At 34.0% G+C, this 20139-nt stretch overlaps 1 protein-coding gene across 1 annotated transcript in view; it reads right to left on the reverse strand.

The window, feature by feature from the left end:
* The window catches only part of CNTNAP2 (contactin associated protein 2), a 1613390-nt gene that overhangs the window by 863249 nt on the left and 730002 nt on the right, over positions 1-20139 (reverse strand). The window contains exons 5-6 of the mRNA XM_039861152.1: positions 9716-9919; positions 6207-6391 (exon numbers count right to left, since the gene is read on the reverse strand). Of these exons, the coding sequence (XP_039717086.1) occupies positions 6207-6391; positions 9716-9919 (389 nt within the window). The remainder of the gene's footprint in view (positions 1-6206; positions 6392-9715; positions 9920-20139) is intronic.

Below are 20139 nucleotides of genomic sequence, written 5' to 3' on the forward strand. Positions count from 1 at the left end.
GTGCATAATAGTATCATTAATTTTAACAATTATAACCTTAACAAGAAAATAGTAACAATCCCTTGCATTTTTGCTATCTGAAAGGCATTTTATAAATTCTCTGAGACTATTTTAAAAGATTTTTATACAGCAAACATTTTATTAATATTAAAAATACATTTTTATGTTTATCATTCAAAGACATACTATCAATAAATGCTTCTAGTCATCATGAGATAATCAGCACTAATATATAAGTTGATAAAACTGTAGCCAAAAGCAGAGAATATTGTATTTATCCTATTTAGACTTACTATAGTAAAAAATTCATTAGGCTTATGGTGAATACAGAAATTCATTCAAAAAGTTGCATTACTATATTGCTTAGGAACATCTTAGAACTTGGGGGCTATAATTTGAGAAGTATAGGCTTAAAGATATTATAGGTCTTCTAAATCCTAAGGAATAAAGTTAATGCTCCTTCCTGCGCTTCTCTATTATCTCCTGTAAAAAGAAAGTATGTATTTTTCTATAAATCTTTAGTAAAATTATAGTACTGTAATATTTTCAAACAATACAAAATTATGCTTATTTATGCACTGCCAATGACAACTACTGCTAATAATGAATTAATAAATGAATCTACTAATCATAGCTGTACTATCAAGATATATAATCTAGATGTTATATGTTTTAATTATCAAAGTTATGATTAATTTTTCTTACAAAGTTTTGAAAATGAAGCAATAGTTAAGATAGTTTTAAATGTCAAGACTTTGTATTTAAAACATAAGGCAAAGGTCTTTGAGTTCTAAGAGGCCATTAGAAAGTTATTTTGTTATTTAGTGTCATGGCATTTTAAATTCTTAATTAGTTTTAGGGGAAAAAGCACAAACTAACATGGTTTATGAGACAAAATAGAAAAATAACCAAAGATTTCACTTAAAATAAAAAAAATAATGGTTAGATGTATATCATTTACCAGAAAGTGTATATATAGGAAGAAAAGAGGAAAACTGAAGATATATGAAGAATTAAGAAACACAAAAGAAATACTAGAGAGTAATCAAATGATGGAATTATTGAAAATATATTTTCAATTGGCACTGAACTGGACTTATTAGGTAGATATAAGTGTACCTAATACCAAGGGTAAGAATTATTGATACTTAAGCGGAGTGTTGTTTCCTATCCATCATTTATTTATCCATTTCTTCCCAGTTGACAGTAATAAGACCGTCTATGTTTAATGATGTGCACCATCATATTTCGAATGATATTACTAAATACTATTTTAAGTGCTGTTTTATTCCTTCTCTGTGTGCAGAGTTTCTTTATTTGGGGACTTTTATTTTCCTTTAGGAGGATGATTCAAATGCTCCTTGTGTTCCTCTGCTTTCAGCAACCTGTGGCACATGTCCTATCTTGTGGAAGGTGCCCTGGTGAAGCATCGCAGGCTCAATTAACCAGATTCCTTAAATTAAGAGATGTGGGTTCAAATCCCAGTTCCCAATGTAACTAATCATATGATGTTAGGTGCTCTCTTCTTTCTGGTTACATATTCTCATTAGTAAAATGAAGTGGCTGGACCACAAAACAACTTCTAATATTATAATAATTATTCTGATAATAAAAACATATTGCAGTTGCTAGATTAATAATCAGACTCATATGATCAACTTATTAATGATACTGTCATTCAATGACAATCTTGATTCTGAAATATAACTGCATTAACTATTTTGTTAGCTACCAAGAGTTTACAAAGTTTGGCAAAGACTACTAGATACCTCTAGTATTTTTCCTACCTTCTTTAGGGGGGGGAAATGCTTTTCAGCTGTGCACACTGCTCCCCAGCCAATATATGGCATTTACCAACCTCTCTGAAGCAACTTTTGGTCTGATTAGATTTAAATGAAAGAGCTGTGTGTGACTCCAAAAATTATAACTAAAGGCGAGGGAAGAGGACAACCTCTTTCACTGTCTCTTCCTTCCCACTGGCTGCAACGCAAGGTGGAATGGAAGTAGCTATCTTAGCACAATCTGCAGTGAAAATGGAGTAGCAGCAAGAGAAAAGCAGACCAGGATCTTGATGACCATGATGCTGTAATTCGAGCGCAGAGTTACCTGCCTAGGGGTTCTTTTTATATGAAAGAGAATAAACATGAGCTTGTTATATGCAGTCTAATTAATTGCAACTGATACACACACATATGTATAGTAACTTCTATTACTTCCTGTTGCCTCCTTACATACCCCTGTAAGAAATGTGCTATTATATTCATTTTAAAGAAGGGGGGATATGATTTTTCCACTGTCACACAACTAGTAAGGGGCAAAAAGGGACTCAAACCCAGGTTTTTCACTCCAGTTTGAGGTCATGCAGTTGATTCTCTCCAAAATCTTAACCAGTTTCTCTCTACAATTCTTGCCAGGTCCTACAGTGGACAAAGGGGTCCATTCCTCCAGTTTCTGAGCTGAGCTGTATGGCAAAGGCAAGGGATACTATCCAAAGTGAATGCGCCCTGGAATTTAGCTGAAGAGAAGAGAGAAGCCCTGCCAAACACTAGTCTACTGTCCTGCTCTATAATTTCATTGGCTAAGAAATAAAAGAATGAAGCCAAGTGCACCTTCGTATCACTGCACTCTTCTCTGGTCACCACGTAGCCCCAGCCTGATGGCAAATGGTGATCGGCTCTCTCTGTGGTGTAACTGGGCTACAGAGAGGTGAGTGAGGTGAACTGGTAAACCCAAGCCCTTCTTCCACAAAACATTCTCACATCAGTTAGGTCAAAGAAGCAAATTTGTTTCTGTTGTTTCTTTCATGATATACATCTGTAGAAATGGTAATAGGTGTTCTTTATTTACCGCCAGCAGTGGCGTGCAGAATCCTGGTCATACTGGCTCATGAGAACTGATTGTTAAACAGAGCCATTGTTAAAAATCAAATTATATAAGCTTTAAATTAAACAAATTTTATTAAACAGAAAATTAGTAACTACTCAGAACTCATCTCTACATTTTACTATCATGTATGCCCTTAAAGTTATTTACAGTTATTATGTCCCTATGATAGAAATACTGTATATTGGTGTAGTGTAATAAATATATTTGGTCTTTGTCCTCAGTTTCTGGCACAGAGCTCTTAAAATCCTTGGATTTCCTGAGTGACGGGAGTGTCTTTTGTTATTCATAACTGGCTCCTTTTAAGGTTTGTGTGTATTTACTGTGTGGATGAGTCAAGGAGATAAGTGCAAAAACAGTGAGACAGACTCTAGCAGAGTCTCTAACTTACTTTAAACGAGTAGGCAAAGTGAGGCCCTTCGTATGAAGATAAACATGTACACACATAAAGGAAGCCCAACCACTTTCACTGCAGTTCATGCCAATAACTGCAGTATCCTGGAGGAAAGTAATATATAATCAGCAGTACTATAAAGAGAAATAAGTTGATTCTTTCTCAGTGAATTGACATTTCTTCCTAGTGTCTTTCTCTAACAGAAATGTCCCAGGCAGTGTGGTCTACAGATGAGGTTCTCAAACATGGTATTGTATACAGATGGGCTTCGAAGTGTCCATGAACTGCTGACCCTGGATGGAAAGGGTTCTGTGTGCATGAATATTCACAGACATGTCATCGCAAACGCAGTGGGGCCTATGACCCTACATTTTCAATTCTATTCTTTGAAAACTGGAATTGTGTTTGCCCACTGCTAATGTTCGAGGATTTCTCACCTCTTCTGTGATACTTCAAAGTTTATTAATGCAGAATGAATAATTCATCTTTAAGTTCTCTCATAAAGTGGGAAATAAGTCACATAAGCCAAGAATAATATTAATTTAGAGAAGACAGAAATTTCTGGGATTTTCACATTCTTTCCTTTTTGGCAATCATTTTTGCTTAAAATAAATCTTTTTTGGAGGGGTAATTATTTCCTGATAACAATTTTTTTAATGTTAATAAAGTATCTATACCAGCATTTATATAGCATATTCTATTCTAAATTCCTATTTAGGGCAAATCAAAACCACAATGAGATACCATCTCACACCTGTTAGAATGGCTATAATCAACAGGACAAGTAATAACAAATGTTGGAGAGGATGTGGAGAAATAGGAACCCTCGTACACTGCTGGTGGGAATATAAATTGGTGCGGCCACTATGGAAAGCGGTATGGAGGTTCCTCAAAAACTAAGAATTGATCTACCATATGATCCAGCAATCCCTCTACTGAGTATTTACCCTAAAGACTTGAAAACTCATATTCGAAAGGATATTTTCACACCAATGTTCACAGCAGCATTATTCACGGTGGCCAGAACATGGAAACAACCAAAGAGTCCTACGATAGATGACTGGCTAAAGACACTGTGGTACATATACACAATGGAATATTATTACTCAGTCATAAGAAAAGATGAAATACTGCCATTTGCAACACCATGGATGAACCTTGAGATAATCATACTAAGCGAAATAAGCCAGACAGAAAAGGTTGAAAAGCACATATGTGGGATATAAACCTAAAAGCAATAAATGAACAAGACAAACAAACAGAGATTCACGGACATGGACAATGGACTAGTGGTTACCAGAAGGGAGGGAGGAGGGGGAAAATTAAAAAAATAAAATGTTAAAAACAAATAAATTCCTATTTAGGAATATATGTAATATATACCTATTACAGAAAATTTAGAAACTATTTAAACATATAAATAAAATAGAAAACAGTCATAAATCCCTTTTCACTTATTATTTTACGATGAGTATATTCCACATTCCTAAAACACACACACACACACACACACACACACATATATATATATGTGTATAGATAGATATAGATATGGATAATCTACGTGTATGTATATGTAAGTATCTACAATTTCAATACTGGGAGCCAAGCAACACTGAGGTGGCACAACAAACTCAAAAAGGTATACTTTACATTTTAAAAAGGAACACAGTAATACTTGGTATCTTTTGGACACTGTGTTTAACACTAGCTTGAGTTAGTTCACCATTCCAAGATCCTGCTCCATTGCTTTTGATGATGTCCTGTCTTTGTGAATTTCGAAAAAAAAAGTGTCAAATGAAAGTAAAGTGGGACAGAAAATGAGGATAGCAGTGTCAGATCTGATTCCAACATCTGAGATGTTGTTCAATGGAGGTGCACACATCTCATTATTAAATAACTTGTTATTTTAAGAATAAAATAAAACCATCTCTTCTTTTATGTGTATTTTTTCAAATGGCCACCTAGCTGTCATGGCATAAACATTTATTAAGTTGTTTGGTTCTAATTATTACAGAATGGTCTAGGACAGCTGTGGAAAATTAGTAATACATCAAGGGTTCCATGTATTAAGAAAGTTTGGAAACCTCTGGCTAAGTAATATTTCATCCTGTTATTTTACTGCTATGCTCTTCTTGTTCATTTAGTCATCCCTTCTCTTAGTATATATTATTCTGTGATAAATATCTTCTCAAAGAACTCTTATTCCTAAATATGATTAACATTTTTATGGACATTTTTAGATTGAAGCACTCTCCATATAATTTATTAAAAAACCTGATATGCCTCCCAGTATATTATGAGAATATGTAGTTTTTGCTGGACCAATATGATCATTGATAATTTCTAAATCTTTGATCACCTGGAAGGTAAAAAATGCCCATTTACAGAAAATTTCTTTAAAATATTCTATATTTTACTTTATCTCTTTTATGACAATTATATCTGAAAAAATAGAACTTGTCAAAAGAACCATCTTTGGTCACAAATTTATAAATGGCTTAATATAAATGAGAACTCAGGCTTTCTTATTCAATATTTTGTAATAAATATGAGGCAACCCTATGTATATACACTGTACATTATCAAGAACAGGTAGTTAATATTATAACTAATTACCAATGGAAAGATTATGACTTAAATTTATTCTGGACTTGTTAAACGGTCCTGATAACATGATAAATGGTCCCTTTCTTCAAACTGTTATTTTGTTACTAAGATCTTTAAAATATTTCAAAAATTTATTATTAAAAATTCAGAAATGAATAAAATGACATATTAATAAATTTGGTTTTGAAGTCGTAAGTTAATTTTTCCTTGGAGAACAGAATGAAAATGGTGTAGGAAGGCACATAATTAACAACAATACAAGCAGGAGACTGAGGCAGCCACTCAGCGTTTAGCACAGTTCACATGTGCTCAGGTTCACCTCATAGTCCAGGTCCAGGTAGTCGAACTCGCCGTTGGTGCGGAAGTGCTGCATGCTCCTGTCCAGGGTGAGATTAATGCTCCGGCCCTGGCGCTCAATGACCACAGAGTGCCAGTGGTGGTCATCCAGCAGACTTCCCATCATCACAGATGTGTGGCCATATATGGGGCCAAGCTGGTTGCTTCCTGAGTCATGGAAGTGGAAAAGAAACAAGCGATGACACCACGGCTGTGTACTAAGCCTTTTATTTACAGCACTATGGGCTGACGCTCTGTCTACTGAAGTTGCCATAGGAAATCCAGCGTGTAACTACCCTTAAAAAGTTTTATGTTCAAAGGACGTAAAAGCTACTCAAGATGAAAACAGTCTGCTCCCTTAAAACTAATGAGCTATTAAAAAAACTGGTAGGTTCCTTAAAAAGACGGTGTCCCCTGGGCTCTGGGTTCGGATGCTGGCTCCACCATCACTTGCTCTGTGATCCTAAGTAAGTTGACAACTTCTCTGGGCCTCTGTTTCTTCATATGCAAAAAGTGGGGTGGAAATAATACTTGCTTTACAAGGTTGCCATGGGGATTATGGCATAGTCAATGCAAAGAATTTAGAATTTAATACACCTCCTGGCATATAGTGAACAGACGTTAAATGTTACCTGTTAATCTTTTATTGTCGTTGGTGTTATTATTTTTTGGTCAAGAAAACACAGTATGACAATTTTTAGTTATCTCTGACTCCAAATGCCATTGTCTTAAGTACAGTGTAATATTTAATGGTATGGAAAATTTACCTAAGTTCTACTTTAGAAACCTGCAGAAGTATACGTGTAGCATTAATCTAGTTCTGAAATGAGTTCTCCATAGCAATAAGACTATAAATAAGAGTAAAAGGCTGTGAGAATCCAAAATGTTTACTAAGGTCATCTCTGGGTGCTGTCTATATATTGTATATCATTTTGTATTTTGTCTAATGAAGGACTGCTTTTCATAGTCAGGCAAAAATAAATGCTATACAAATATATCATTTCAGCATAAATAAGAAAAACATATGATTGACTAAACAATTAAATTATTTCCTTTTCCCTGCACATTTAAGATGTTAATGATGCTTTTACCTGACATTTTTTATGGGTTTCCTAGATCAAATTTTCTTTCCATTTGTTGATGAAATCAAGTGTGGATGTGTGATCATAACTGTGTATGTATGTGGGGGCGGGGAAGAAAGAGTAAATCTGAGTGAGTGAAAGGCTACACTTAGTTTTATTTAAATATTCAGACTAGAAGGCTAAGCACAGCTACATATGCCTGATATTTAGGTAATGGCATGAAAGAGTGACGATGAATGAGTGACCATTTCCATGGCTGTCATAGTGCTAGTCAGTCAATAAAAATCTGTAAGATAGGTATTTTCCAGTGAAATGGTAATGATTTTTTTGTGAGGTCATACGATCAGTTACTTGTTTCAGAGCAGTAATGTAATATTACACCTTTGTAAAACAACGTGACTTTTGAAAGCTGACTATGTTTCACTTTTCAAAAAAAAGGAGAAAGGTTTGAAAAACAAATTTTTTTAGATATAATCCAATTGCTCTGAGTGTATATGTGCGTGTGCAAGTGTGTGTATGTTTTCTTATAAAGAATTTACATTTTGTTTTCTGGTTTACCTCCTTCTCTCCTTCTTACCTCCTATTGAACCTAGTTTCAAAAATTATTTAGGGCTCTTTTCCTCACCAGTAACAAATATGTGTTCAATATTGAGTAGAGAATATTATGAAGAATTAATATATAAAAATTAACCACTATCCCCGCCATTAAAAAGTGTGGTCTATTTCCTTGCAGACTTTTTTTTTTCATATTACATATATATTATTCCACTGAGAGTAAATCAATAATAACTTCTATGTGGCCAAATAGTAACCTGTCTTTTTGGTTTTCTTATGTGACATTCTAAGTGAATTCAACACAGCAGATACCTCTTTTGTTTCCCTCCTCCCGGTGATATCATATTCATTCTTCCTCCTTTTTGCTGTCCACTTCTCGGTCTCCAATTAGCACCTTCTCTTGTCAATCTCATAACATGCGACTCCCTTACTGAAATCTCAACTTTGATGCCTAATGGCAATTAAAATGCACCCTTATCCAAACAGATCTCTGTATTTCCTCTACTGGAGGAAATTAACGATCCTGTATTAGAAGAAACTGTAGAAAAAATGGTTTTCTCTATTTTTGAAAATGATACTAATGTCCATTGGAGCTCAAGTCATACCCCAGAAATGATCTTTTATTCTCTTCCCTTCTTATTAAATATTCAATTAGTTGCCACTAAAATCATCTCCTAAGTGGACCAATTTCTCAGCATCTCCACTGGCAGCCACCTTCTGCAGTCCAGGGCCAGCTCTCACATGCACTATGCAGAAGTCTACCTTTGACTCTCACGTTGACAGAAGCATTTTCTCTTACAGACGAATGAGTAAACTCCTAAAAATAAGACCGCAATGCCAGTTTAAAGCTTACCAAAAGCTTTCTATTCTTAAAAAAGCAATATCTAAACTCTTTACCATGCCCTACAAGATCTCAGAGGTTCTGAACAATCCCTAACTTGTGATTTTCACCTGCTCTCTCCTTACTCACAGCATCTATCCATACCAGCTTCCTTCCTGCTTCTTACGCATGCCAGGGCTTTGCCTCTAGTGATTTCTTCCTTTGAAATGCTCTCCTTCCTGATATTTTCATGGCTAGTTTTTGTCATCTCTCAGATCTCAGCTTGAACATCTCCTCAGACTTTCCTCAGTACGTATTCTAATGTTGACCCCTCTTGCCTCTGCACTATAGTATTAGCTTATTTAACCGATTTCATACTAAAGCTGACCCTTGAACAACATGAGTTTGACCTGTGTGGGTCCACTTATAATAATGCAGTTTTATTTTTCCAATAAATGCAGCCAGGTATTCATACCTGCGGACTCAACCAAACATGGATGAAAAACAAATTTTTGCATTCCCAACCTAGGATTCTCAACCTTGGATCAAAAACAGTATTTTTGATTCATGGTTGATTAAAACCACAGATGTAAAAAGTCAAAGGTAGAGTCAAGTTATATGTGGGTTTCTGACTGTGGAAGCAGCGGTTGGCACCCCTAACTGCTATGCTGTTTTCAATGGTCACCTGTACTTATCATTATTTGAGTCGTTTTTCTGATTTAGTTGTTTTAAAATAATAATAGATAATATAATGTCTGACTCTTCCACTAGGTCATAAAATTCGTGAACTCAACGACTTTATGTTTTCAGTGCTATATCCAGGATGCTAGTATACACCTTGCACAGTACAGGTGTTTAATAAATACTTTTTGGATGAATAAGTATATCAAGATATACCAACCACTATTGATTAAAAATAAACTGATAACAATGTGAGCTTTTTTATAATTTACATTTTAAGGATTAAACAACAGTAGCATTTCACTAATGGGAATATTAATAAATAGAAAGAATGACATCAAAAGTCAGAAATACCTAGGTTTAAACTGAAGACCAGCTTGGCTTTTTTCAGTTCCAAAGTAATGTAATCCCCCTGCTGTCCTTCTCCGTGCAAGATCACGCCTTCACTTTCAGTGGTTTTAAATTTCAAGGCAATGACATCTTTCAGTGTTTTCATCTTCTTGTTTCTGAATCTATATGGTAACACAACATGGCCATCAAAGTTGATAACATCAGCCCCTAAAACAAGAAATAAATAACATTACAGTTCAGTTATTTCATGTTTTCATCCAGTGTGAACTATATCAACTTCCGACTGGTGTTTCCCCAGAATAAATGAGAAATAAGTGTTTCTTTCTGAGAAATCTGGAGTCTTGGGTTCTTGTTCTATTTCTTTTCTTGGTTTATTGTGTTTCCTAAAGTGAACTGTGTGCAAAGCAGTCATAAAAACTGGTCATAGAAACCTCTATCAATATTAAACCTTACTTCAATTATAATACTAACAACATGAATTCCATCAATAATTTATAGACTTCAAATTTAATTTGGCAGTCTAGTTTACTTGAAAAGAGCAAAAATTTTAATCCCTGAGGTACTGTGAGATCTTACTGTTTTCCTTTTTAAATGAGGCTAGTTTTATGATTTTTAAATAACATTTTACCCACAAATTAGCTTTTCTTTGACAGAAGAATGAAAGCACTTGCAATGTAGGGTTTGATAGCATACTCATTTTCTGATGGTTTTTATATTCTGCTACATTTTCAGTAAGCTTTATGGTAATACTCAGAATTTATAGCTAATTAAATTTTAAGGAGCTTCTATTTGTACCTGGGCCTCAGGTCTATCTGAAATTCCAACTTGATTTTAGGATATATCATTGAAGACATGAAATTATATAAACTTTTTAGAAGTAAGAACAATTTTGTTACCGTCCTCAGAAATAGATGATGGTGGGGATGTGTTTCATAACTGCTTCTTATTCACACCAATAATGGAAAATGATATGCTCTTATTTATTAAATCCTACTGGTTAGTGGGTTACCAATTCATGGAATGGTCAAAGATGAGTTATAATCAGCTTCTATTTGTACTCAGATCAAGTTATCATAATTAAATCCTCGTCATTAAAAGTGTTTTTAAAAATCCATTTCCTTTAGCTTTTGATTTGAAATCATAGAAAACTGAGTCAAACTGGATAGCTTTAATTAATTTGGAATGACAAGACTGGATGAAGCCTGCCTCTCAGTTTGGGGCAAGGTCCTGCTAAAAGAACTCCACAGGGAAATACTGGAGAAAAATAATAGCAAGTCTAAAGCTTGAAAGAGAAATATTTTCTCACTTCCTGTCCTAGCTCTGGCACTTATTTACTCCAGTCACCACAGGAAATACTTTGGTTCCCCCATAACAAGAGGACGCAGCCCCATGGTGGCTTCAGCTGTGGTCCATACTTCTTCAGCTACATTCACTCTTTGTGCATGACTTGCCATTATGAGTTTTGCTCTTATCTAATTCTATGAAATGACTCATGAACACACTTATTTTAAACATTACTTAAAAGCAATGTTTAAAGTTCTTCCTTCAAATCCTTGATAAATTTTGACTCCTTTAAAAATATTTATCCCATTATCCCAAATATTCATATTTTTAAACAACAGTGGAATTCTTGCATTCTAAAAAGCTCAGAGAGAAAATACAACTTTGAAGTTTAAATTCTAAGAGCCAGTTCTTTACTGTCCATAAAAAGACTTTCTTAATCAACAGAATTCTGTTCTCTGAGACTATGAATCATAGAGGTTTATTTTACTATGGGGGAAAATCAGCCATTAAATTTTGGTTTCTGCTAACACTGCAAAGCCAATTAGACTAGCTTAATCAACTATACTGTCACAGCTGAATTCCAATTGCAATATCTTTATCATCTGTGATGAGATAAAAGAGAAAAAAGTGGAATCTGATTATCAGATTCCAGGTTGAATTTATAATCCAGCGGTTGGAAGAAATTACTTTTTATCTTAAAAAGTGTATAAATGAAAGTCAAAAGGAAGGAATAAATTCTGAACTCTAGGAAATAAATTTGTAGTCAATTTCGTTATAGTGACAGTTGAATAATAGACACATCATTGTTTTACATACATTCAATATATATTAATTGACATAAAATGTTCCCCATTCATCTCTCAGGAGGTGAATGTTCCCTAGCTCAGATAAAAGGAAGAATTCATCCCTCCTATTAGCTTCTCCTAAATCAAAATCTACATTTGCTTTCTGGTGCAGAATAGTGACTTATACAAATGTTGATTCTTTTCTTCCTTGTATTTAGGGCAAAGGAAAAAGTGACAGAAAGGACAGGAATAGTTCATTTCTTCAGACAGTCCTAGGATATTGACAAAAACATGAAGGAACACTGGTCATATGGACCAAGCCTCATCCTACAAATGGTCAGTGGTCAATGGTCAGTTGAGAAACTGATAAAATGCTTTGCAAGCCAGATCTCTCACATTATGAAATCAAAGGTGTTCTTCTCTGAACGGGTTAAATGCTTCTCTGAACATCTGTTTATTGTAGGTTAAACCACAATATTAGCATAATCTATAACATGTAATGTATACATAAACTCATGCCATAAACTTTTAAGAGTCTTGGATATTATGAAATCCAGAATTTGTTCTATTTCCTACAAAAATACATTAAATTTTACTTCGCCTCTAATAATATGTTGTGGTTATTTTGGGACAAGCCACCTTTTATCCCCCATTACCCTGATTGCTTATCACTCCCTAGAATTAAGTTTTCTTTGCAGTGATTAAATATGTATGGTTGAACTGTTTAAGCAATCTGAACAACAATAATGGCTAGTCAAAAAGTGAATGCAAAATCACAGTACTTCCACAATTTTGTTTCTAACAATAACTCAGAGAGCTGGTAATGTGCCCAATTCATCAAATCATTATGATAGAAAAGGCTTTAAAAAAATTCACAGTTACTTAGTCTACTTTCTGAACTTGGATATTTTGGAGTTTTTATAGCTAAAGATTTTAATATTTGAAAAAATACCTTTGCTATATATATTTTTTACTAAAAATGAAATATATGCTTACTGTTGAAAGGAAATTAAACAATACAGTAGTATAGAATGTGAATCCCAAGCACAAGAAATCACCAGTGTTAATGAGTAATAGCTTGGTGCATATTCTTTTAGATTTTATGCATTAACTTATCTATCTAATGTATGGAATAATCCATAATTATATATATGTATGTACATGTGCGTGTATATATATATATATATGTACATACATATATGTTAGAAATAGAGAGAGAGTGGAGGATATCGTTTCATTTCGTTATGTTTCAAAATGTACAATGAAAGCTTGAGTTTTAGGTAATAATAATGTGCAGAAATTGTATATTTTAGCTACTTAATATGTTTTATTGACTTTCATGCACCGAGGTACTTATATAAAGTAATTATATATGTATATATATAATTTGAAACTGCAATATCTCCTATTTATTTGAAAAACATAGAAAACGTATTTGAATAAGCACCCCGAAGTAAACAAATGAGCACTTAGGAATGACTTTTGATCTCCTGTGTGCTCATAAGTGTTTCACTTTCTTGTAGAAGATCTGAGAATAATGGGAAGGCTTAAAGAGTAAAATTAAAAGAACATACTTCTATGTTCCTAAAATAACCACTGATAATGCACATTTCGGATTATTTTAATTTTCAGTACAGAATGTGTATGTATGTAAATAGATACACATAGGAATCATATGCTATAGGGTTTTGTGTTTGGTTTGGGTTGCTATACGTTCATATTTTTTTCAAATTAGAATTTTTAAAAAAATTTTTTACCCATTATATTTTCTACAATATTTGTTAAAGCGTTCAATGATTTGCACTCAAATCTAAGAGGCAACCAAGTTTAACACAAAGAATTGATCCGAGGTCTTTGTACTGAACGCCATGAAAAGTCTCTTGCTTCAGAGAAATAAAAATGAAAATGAAGCAAACAAACAAGCAAAAAACCCATAAGTTCCCTCGGCTTCGGAATCTCAAAAGAAAGGAACATCGACAGTAAAATTGTTGGTGTTAACATATCACAGAAAAAAGATTTTGTGCAAATATTAAAATTAATACCCAGGACTTCTGTATACATGACTTTTACTACAAACAATAAAATATACATTATATCTCAACTATAAACCTTTCATGTTGAAAGAGTCTCTCACATGAGTTGCTTTAATATTACGAGGCATAAAAGTTTAAGACACAGTAGAAACAAACTCTAGTGATCACAGACATACTCTTTTAGTTAATGTAAAAAAAGGACAATTCATAATTACAGAGAGAGTGTCCTAGCCGTGGGTATTAGGAGATAAGCTGACTTTCCAGACCAAAAGGCACTCGCTGCTAGAGAGGAAACGAACTCTGAACCCGACCAGCCAGGTTGTGCCCGTTCCCTGGTCACCCACTGTCTAACTTAGGACAAAGCCCAAGGACAAAGGTAACACCAAGCAGAAAACGTTCCCTCCCTTTAAACCCGCCACTCACACTGCTTGTTCTGGCCGCTCCCACCACTGCATTGGTCAAGTGCGTGGAAGGAGTTCAGTTCCAGTCCGGAGCTGTCATCGCCCCGTGCAAAGCTGCCATGTGGATAATCCAGGCTTAGTACATTATTCCTGAGAGCCACTTACCACATACCCTCATGAGATGACCATGACTGTACACCTTCAGACTAGTCAGGATTTTGATTAGCTAAAAATATGCTGTCATTTGCATGTCTAATTTCTTTAATAAGAATTTATTTTTGCAATTTTCTTTTCAATAAACTTCGTTTGGGAATAATTTTAGAGAGAAGTTGCAAAAAATAGAATGGAGAGTTCCCATGTACCCTTCACCCAGAATCCTCTAATATTAACATTTTATATAAGCGGGTACATTTGTCAAATCTAAGACATTAACTTTGGTATAATGCTATTCACGGAAATACAGACAATCTTTGGATTTTACCCACTTTCACAAATGTCTTCCCCCAACCATTCCAGGATCCCATCAAGGATCTCACATTGCATTTAGTCATGTTTCCTTAGCCTCCTCCAATCTGAGACATCTTCTCAGTCTTTCTTTGTCTTTCATAATTTTGACTCTTTAGAAGAGTACCAGTCAGGCATTTTGTAGATTTTCCCTCGTTTTGAGTTGGTTCGAAGTGTTTTTAGGACTAGACTGGTGTTACTATTGTTTGGGGAGAACACCACAGAATGATGATGTCCCTCTCATCACTTTCCATTAGGGCAAATGCAATTGCAACATAACTTTCCATCAGTGATGCTGCTTAAGGTGATGTCTGCCAAGATTCTTCACCATAGTTACTTTTCTTTCCTTTCTCTAGTTTATTCTGTGGAATTGAGTCACCATAGCACAGCCCATACTCAAGGTAAGGAGAATTATTCTCTACCTCCTGGAGGGGGAAGTGTGTACATATATTACTTGGAATTCTTCTGTAAGGAAGACTTGTTCTATTCATTCTTTCATTCATTCAATGATTTCCTTATAGTATTGTGGGATTGTGCATGTTTATTTTATTCTTTGAGTCTAATTCAATACTATTATTATTCAAATTGTTCTAGTTTTGGCCATTGGGAGCTCGTTTAGGTTGGTTTCCAGATCTCTTTGCTATGCCTCCTCCTCCTCTTCCTTTCTCTTCTTCCTCCTCTCTGTCACTTTCTGGCACTACAAGATTTTGTAAGCTCATCTTGCATTTTCCCTGCCCCAGACCTAGAAGCAGCCATTTTCCCTAGGGGCTCCCATTTTTTTTTATTGTAGAACAGTATTGAGAAGCTTGGTTTGTTTGTTTGATTGCTTTTTATGTAGCAGACAACAAATTTTCTATAAATAAATATAGTTTGAATCCATCTGTATGATATATTCTTCCACGCAAATGAATTACTGATAAAAAAAAGTAATCTTATAAAATGTTTCTTAGTAACCTATTCCACAAGGATTTGCTATGATTTGAATCTCTTCTGATTTTAATTAAATGTTTTTGCATAAACTATGACTTTTAAAAACAGTAACAATAATTGTCACTATTTATTTGATTACTGATTATTACTTTAATTAAAGATTCAGTGTTAATATGTAAGTGATAATGTATACAGCTTAATATTTTAAAACAATTTTTGTTTTATCATCATAAAAGTAATATGTACTCTCAGTAAAAATTGTACATTGTGTAAGAAAACAAAAAAAGTCAATTTAAATGATTGACAATGATACCACACAGATATCAAAATACTGCTAACACTTTTCTTTATATACATCAGTATTTTTGTTATGAAATATTTTTCTTCAATAAAATTTTAAATAGCTATATAGTATATCATTGTACATATCAGCTTCATTTTTAAAAATATTTTTTTATTTTGTACATCTAAGTTATTTGTAGTTTTCTACAAATCCAAACATTTCTATAATGAACATTTTTGTAGTGAGATTCTTGAACAATTTCACAATTATTTTCTTATTTAAATTTCTAAAGTGACAACTGCTCAATTAAAGATATCACTAAAGATGTATATTAACTAGCATGGAATGTAACATTATGTAATCTTTGTAAATAAATACCCAAATTACTTTCAAGAGTTTGAAATATATATCTGAAACTAAAGTTTAAAAATACTACGAGGTGGAATTTGCTTAGTTTTGCAAATATTACATAAATGCAAATCTATCTTGCTATCTATATATATACACACATATATTTTTTAAAGATGTCAGTATTTTAGATATATTGTCCATTCTTCACAAAACAGCATGCCTGCCATCTTAACTCTCTATTAACTCTCTCCATTTCACCTCTATTCTTCATAGCATTTGTCTCTAACATATTTATATGCCTACATATTTACAGCATGTCTCTTCCTCTGAGAATGTGCACATCAGAGACTTTGTTTTGCTCATCACGAAGCTCATACTTAGAACAGTGCCTAGGAAACAGTCATTACTCATTCAGTATTTGTTGAATGACTGCATGTTGTCATTCATATTTCAATGAATTGGATTAAAGTATAATAAACATTACTATTTTATACTTTTTCATTAAAAATTAGAATCACTAGATAGGAGAAAATTTCAAGAATCACTCTAATCTACCACTGTGCCACAACTATTCATACATCCAAGGTTTCAACTGTCAGAGAAAAAGAATGATACTATCAGGCTACTATTTTTTGCGGTGGTAGGGAAAATTCATTCCATTATCAATTGACTTGGTATTATTTAATTGACAGACATTAACACTGGTGGAACATAATCTATCTCATCTCTCTGCACACTGCTCTGATCTGATTAATTCCTTTTTTCTAATCCACTACCTTTTCTTTCAATATAGTATCTATGGTTTAAACCTAGATAGTTAAGACAGATTCCAATGTGTCAATGATAGCTAATTTAGAGTAACAGCAGCAAATGAGCCTTCTTTAAATCCTTTAAAAAAATGACCTAGAGAGCACTGAAAAATCACTTATAAAAAAAACACCTTAAAGTTTCTTTTTATGGAGGTCAGCATTTCACATTTTATGCAATATTTCTCCTTAAAATGTATTGCTTTGCCCTTAAGTGATTGATAACTCATGATAGAACAATAATAATACCAGAGAAATCTGATTTCATCTGTCCATAAAATTTGGACTGTTATTTAATGGCCTGGAAGACTGAGCCACATGGACCTTTCACAGAAATACCTAACTATACTTGTCCAACAAAAGGAGTAATTCTTTCTTTGGGCCCCACTGCTTTTGTTCTTGTATTCATAATCTAGTCACTAAGACAGAAATCTGGGACTTTCTTTAACAGCTATTTTTCCATCTAGTTAAAGATTATGCATCCTCCAAGCTTCCGAAAAGCCTCACCTAGATTTTCTCATATGAGGAAATCTTCTCTCATATGAAACAGCCCCTGCTCGCTGTCACAGGGCACCCTCACACACTTTATTACATTACTTCTCATCTTATAGGGGAATTATGTCTTTATGGGTCTGATTTCCTCTGTGGACTTAAGCTTTCTTAATGCACACACTCTGGATTGTTCCACTTTATGTTGCTGGCACAATAAATACTTAAATTAATTTAAACATAATTGGCGTTTGAGACAACAAGGAAAAAAGAGATACCACTACTCTTATTTTCCTTCAAAATTATACCTGCTGCAATGCAGTTTACTCTCTGAGTGCAGACCTATGCATGATCCAGTGGCATGCATTTGCATAAATATTACAACTATGAGTTTCTGATATCAATAAAGTGATTAAAACACAAAATATTTTTATTATAGTCATATTGGATTTGTTTATAAATCAAAGACTAAAGCATTTAACTATACTATGAGTTTAAATACTAAATATATATTTCCTTTTAATTGAATACATTTAATAGAATCTTCTCTAGTTTAAGATTAAAGTTATTAAGTTTTAAAGACATTTTTAACTAAGTTTTACACTAACTTGAGATAAATATTTATTCATATTCTATTTTAGACTATTAAGAAGCAAGATGGCCTTGCTGTTGCATATTTTTTATTATTGGATTATTTCATGAAAAAACTATATTGTCTAATCATGTAATTGGTTCATTTAAATGAACAGGGGAATATTAGTAATTATAAAAATTATATTATTGAACATGAAAATACAAAAAAAAAAAAACCTCTGAGGTTCTCCTTACTCATGCCAAAATGAGGTCTCTCTCTCTCCTCTCTCTCTCTCTCTCTTTCACCCATACACACACATGCACAAAACATATCCCGCAGGACATCATAAAATCAGAGTCATCCACTTTTGAGCAGGGTTATAGCTCTAATACATCTGATAATTTAGAAGTAATAAGCAATTTCCAACAATTAGCATAAAATCTATTTGTAGGAAATCCATATGGAGGCAATTTTCATTTATTTTTGCAAAACAAAAAGTCAAATAAATTAGACTTGCATTCTATATAATATTACAATCCATATTTCTGCTAGGGAAGAGACTATCTAGAATTATAAATCCTAAGTAAATATTCCACAGATGAGAAAAGAAATCAGACATCAAGGAAGCCCCCAGAATCTTTTGATATGCTATTTCTAACATTTATTTCAGATATTTTTGATCACTACTCAGTTAAACTTCTGTTTCTAGCTCCATTTAAAACATTGTCGACAGTGTTGGGGCCAACTTTTAATACCATATAGAATAAAAGATGGCAATTTGATTTGAGGACTTGTTTTTGAGGCAATGTTTTCGTGGTAATTTATATAGTACCAAAGAAAAAATAAACGATCTATATTAGTAAAGGCAGAATGGTGGACGCAGAGGCAGGTGTGTGTGGACGTGGGTTTCAACCACCCTGGCCATTTCTTGAAGCTGGTACGGCTTGCTTCCACTTTCCCTCTGTTTTAACATGTCTCTTATTTCCTATATTTTGAAGCTTTGTCATCTGGGCTTTGCTGAGCCTGGAAGGACTACATCTCCTAGTCCTGAAAGCACGTTCTCCAAATAAATACCAACCAACTCAGAGCCCACAGCCCAGCTACTTCCTTTCTCAGGCTCTCACACTCTGGGCCACTGTCCACCTGACCTAATCACCCCAGGGTCAGGGATCAAGCAACTAGGGACAGTTCTGGTGCCCCACAGTCTACTGAAATTATTCTAACTAGACAATTCTAAACCTGCCTACCATGCCTCACCTACTCCTTCCTGTAGAAACTACAATAAAGGCTCTTTCCCACCCTCCCCCTTCTCCTTCTACCTCCTGACTGCTGGTGCTTCCCCTTAGGGAGCCCCTTGTCCCATATGATGTACCCCTTCCTCTTAGGAGCTGTGAGTAATAAACTATCCTTTCAGTGGCAGTCATTTCATGACGTGTTGGCCTTACTATAACCTTAAATTTTCTATCAATATACTGCATTTTAAAACACACTTTTTTTGCCTCACTAAAAGACTAAGTACAGAAAATTTCCTTACTAAGTCTTAGAATAAAAAGTAAAGTAAATATCAAATTTTTGGCCAAAAAAGAAAAAAAATCTTAGAACTGTTGGCAAGAGTTATTCTGTAGATCTGCAAAAAGCTCCTTTACAGTACATTTTAGAAACCATTACTGAATGTCTGAAATCAACTAGCATTCAGTGAATTGTCTTCTACCGACCTCCACAGCATCGTTCCAAGAATGTAGGGCTAGGAGGTAAAGTGGTGAGTTTTAAGAAAGACTATATGAGCTCTCTTGTTAAAAGAGAATTAAAATTGAGTAAAGTAAATACGGACAGAATTAAAACTGAGTAAAGTAAATACGGGCATATTCAGTTGTTTTAAAAGAGCTCAGTAGTTCTCTGTGAATTTAACATATAAGGTTCATGTGTCATGGGCAGTGTTAGAATTGGAAGATGAAGGAGCTACTGCTCCATATGGAAGATATACGTC

Source organism: Pteropus medius, unplaced genomic scaffold, assembly GCF_902729225.1.
Source record: "Pteropus medius unplaced genomic scaffold, Ma_sr-lr_union100, whole genome shotgun sequence".
NCBI lineage: Eukaryota > Metazoa > Chordata > Mammalia > Chiroptera > Pteropodidae > Pteropus > Pteropus medius.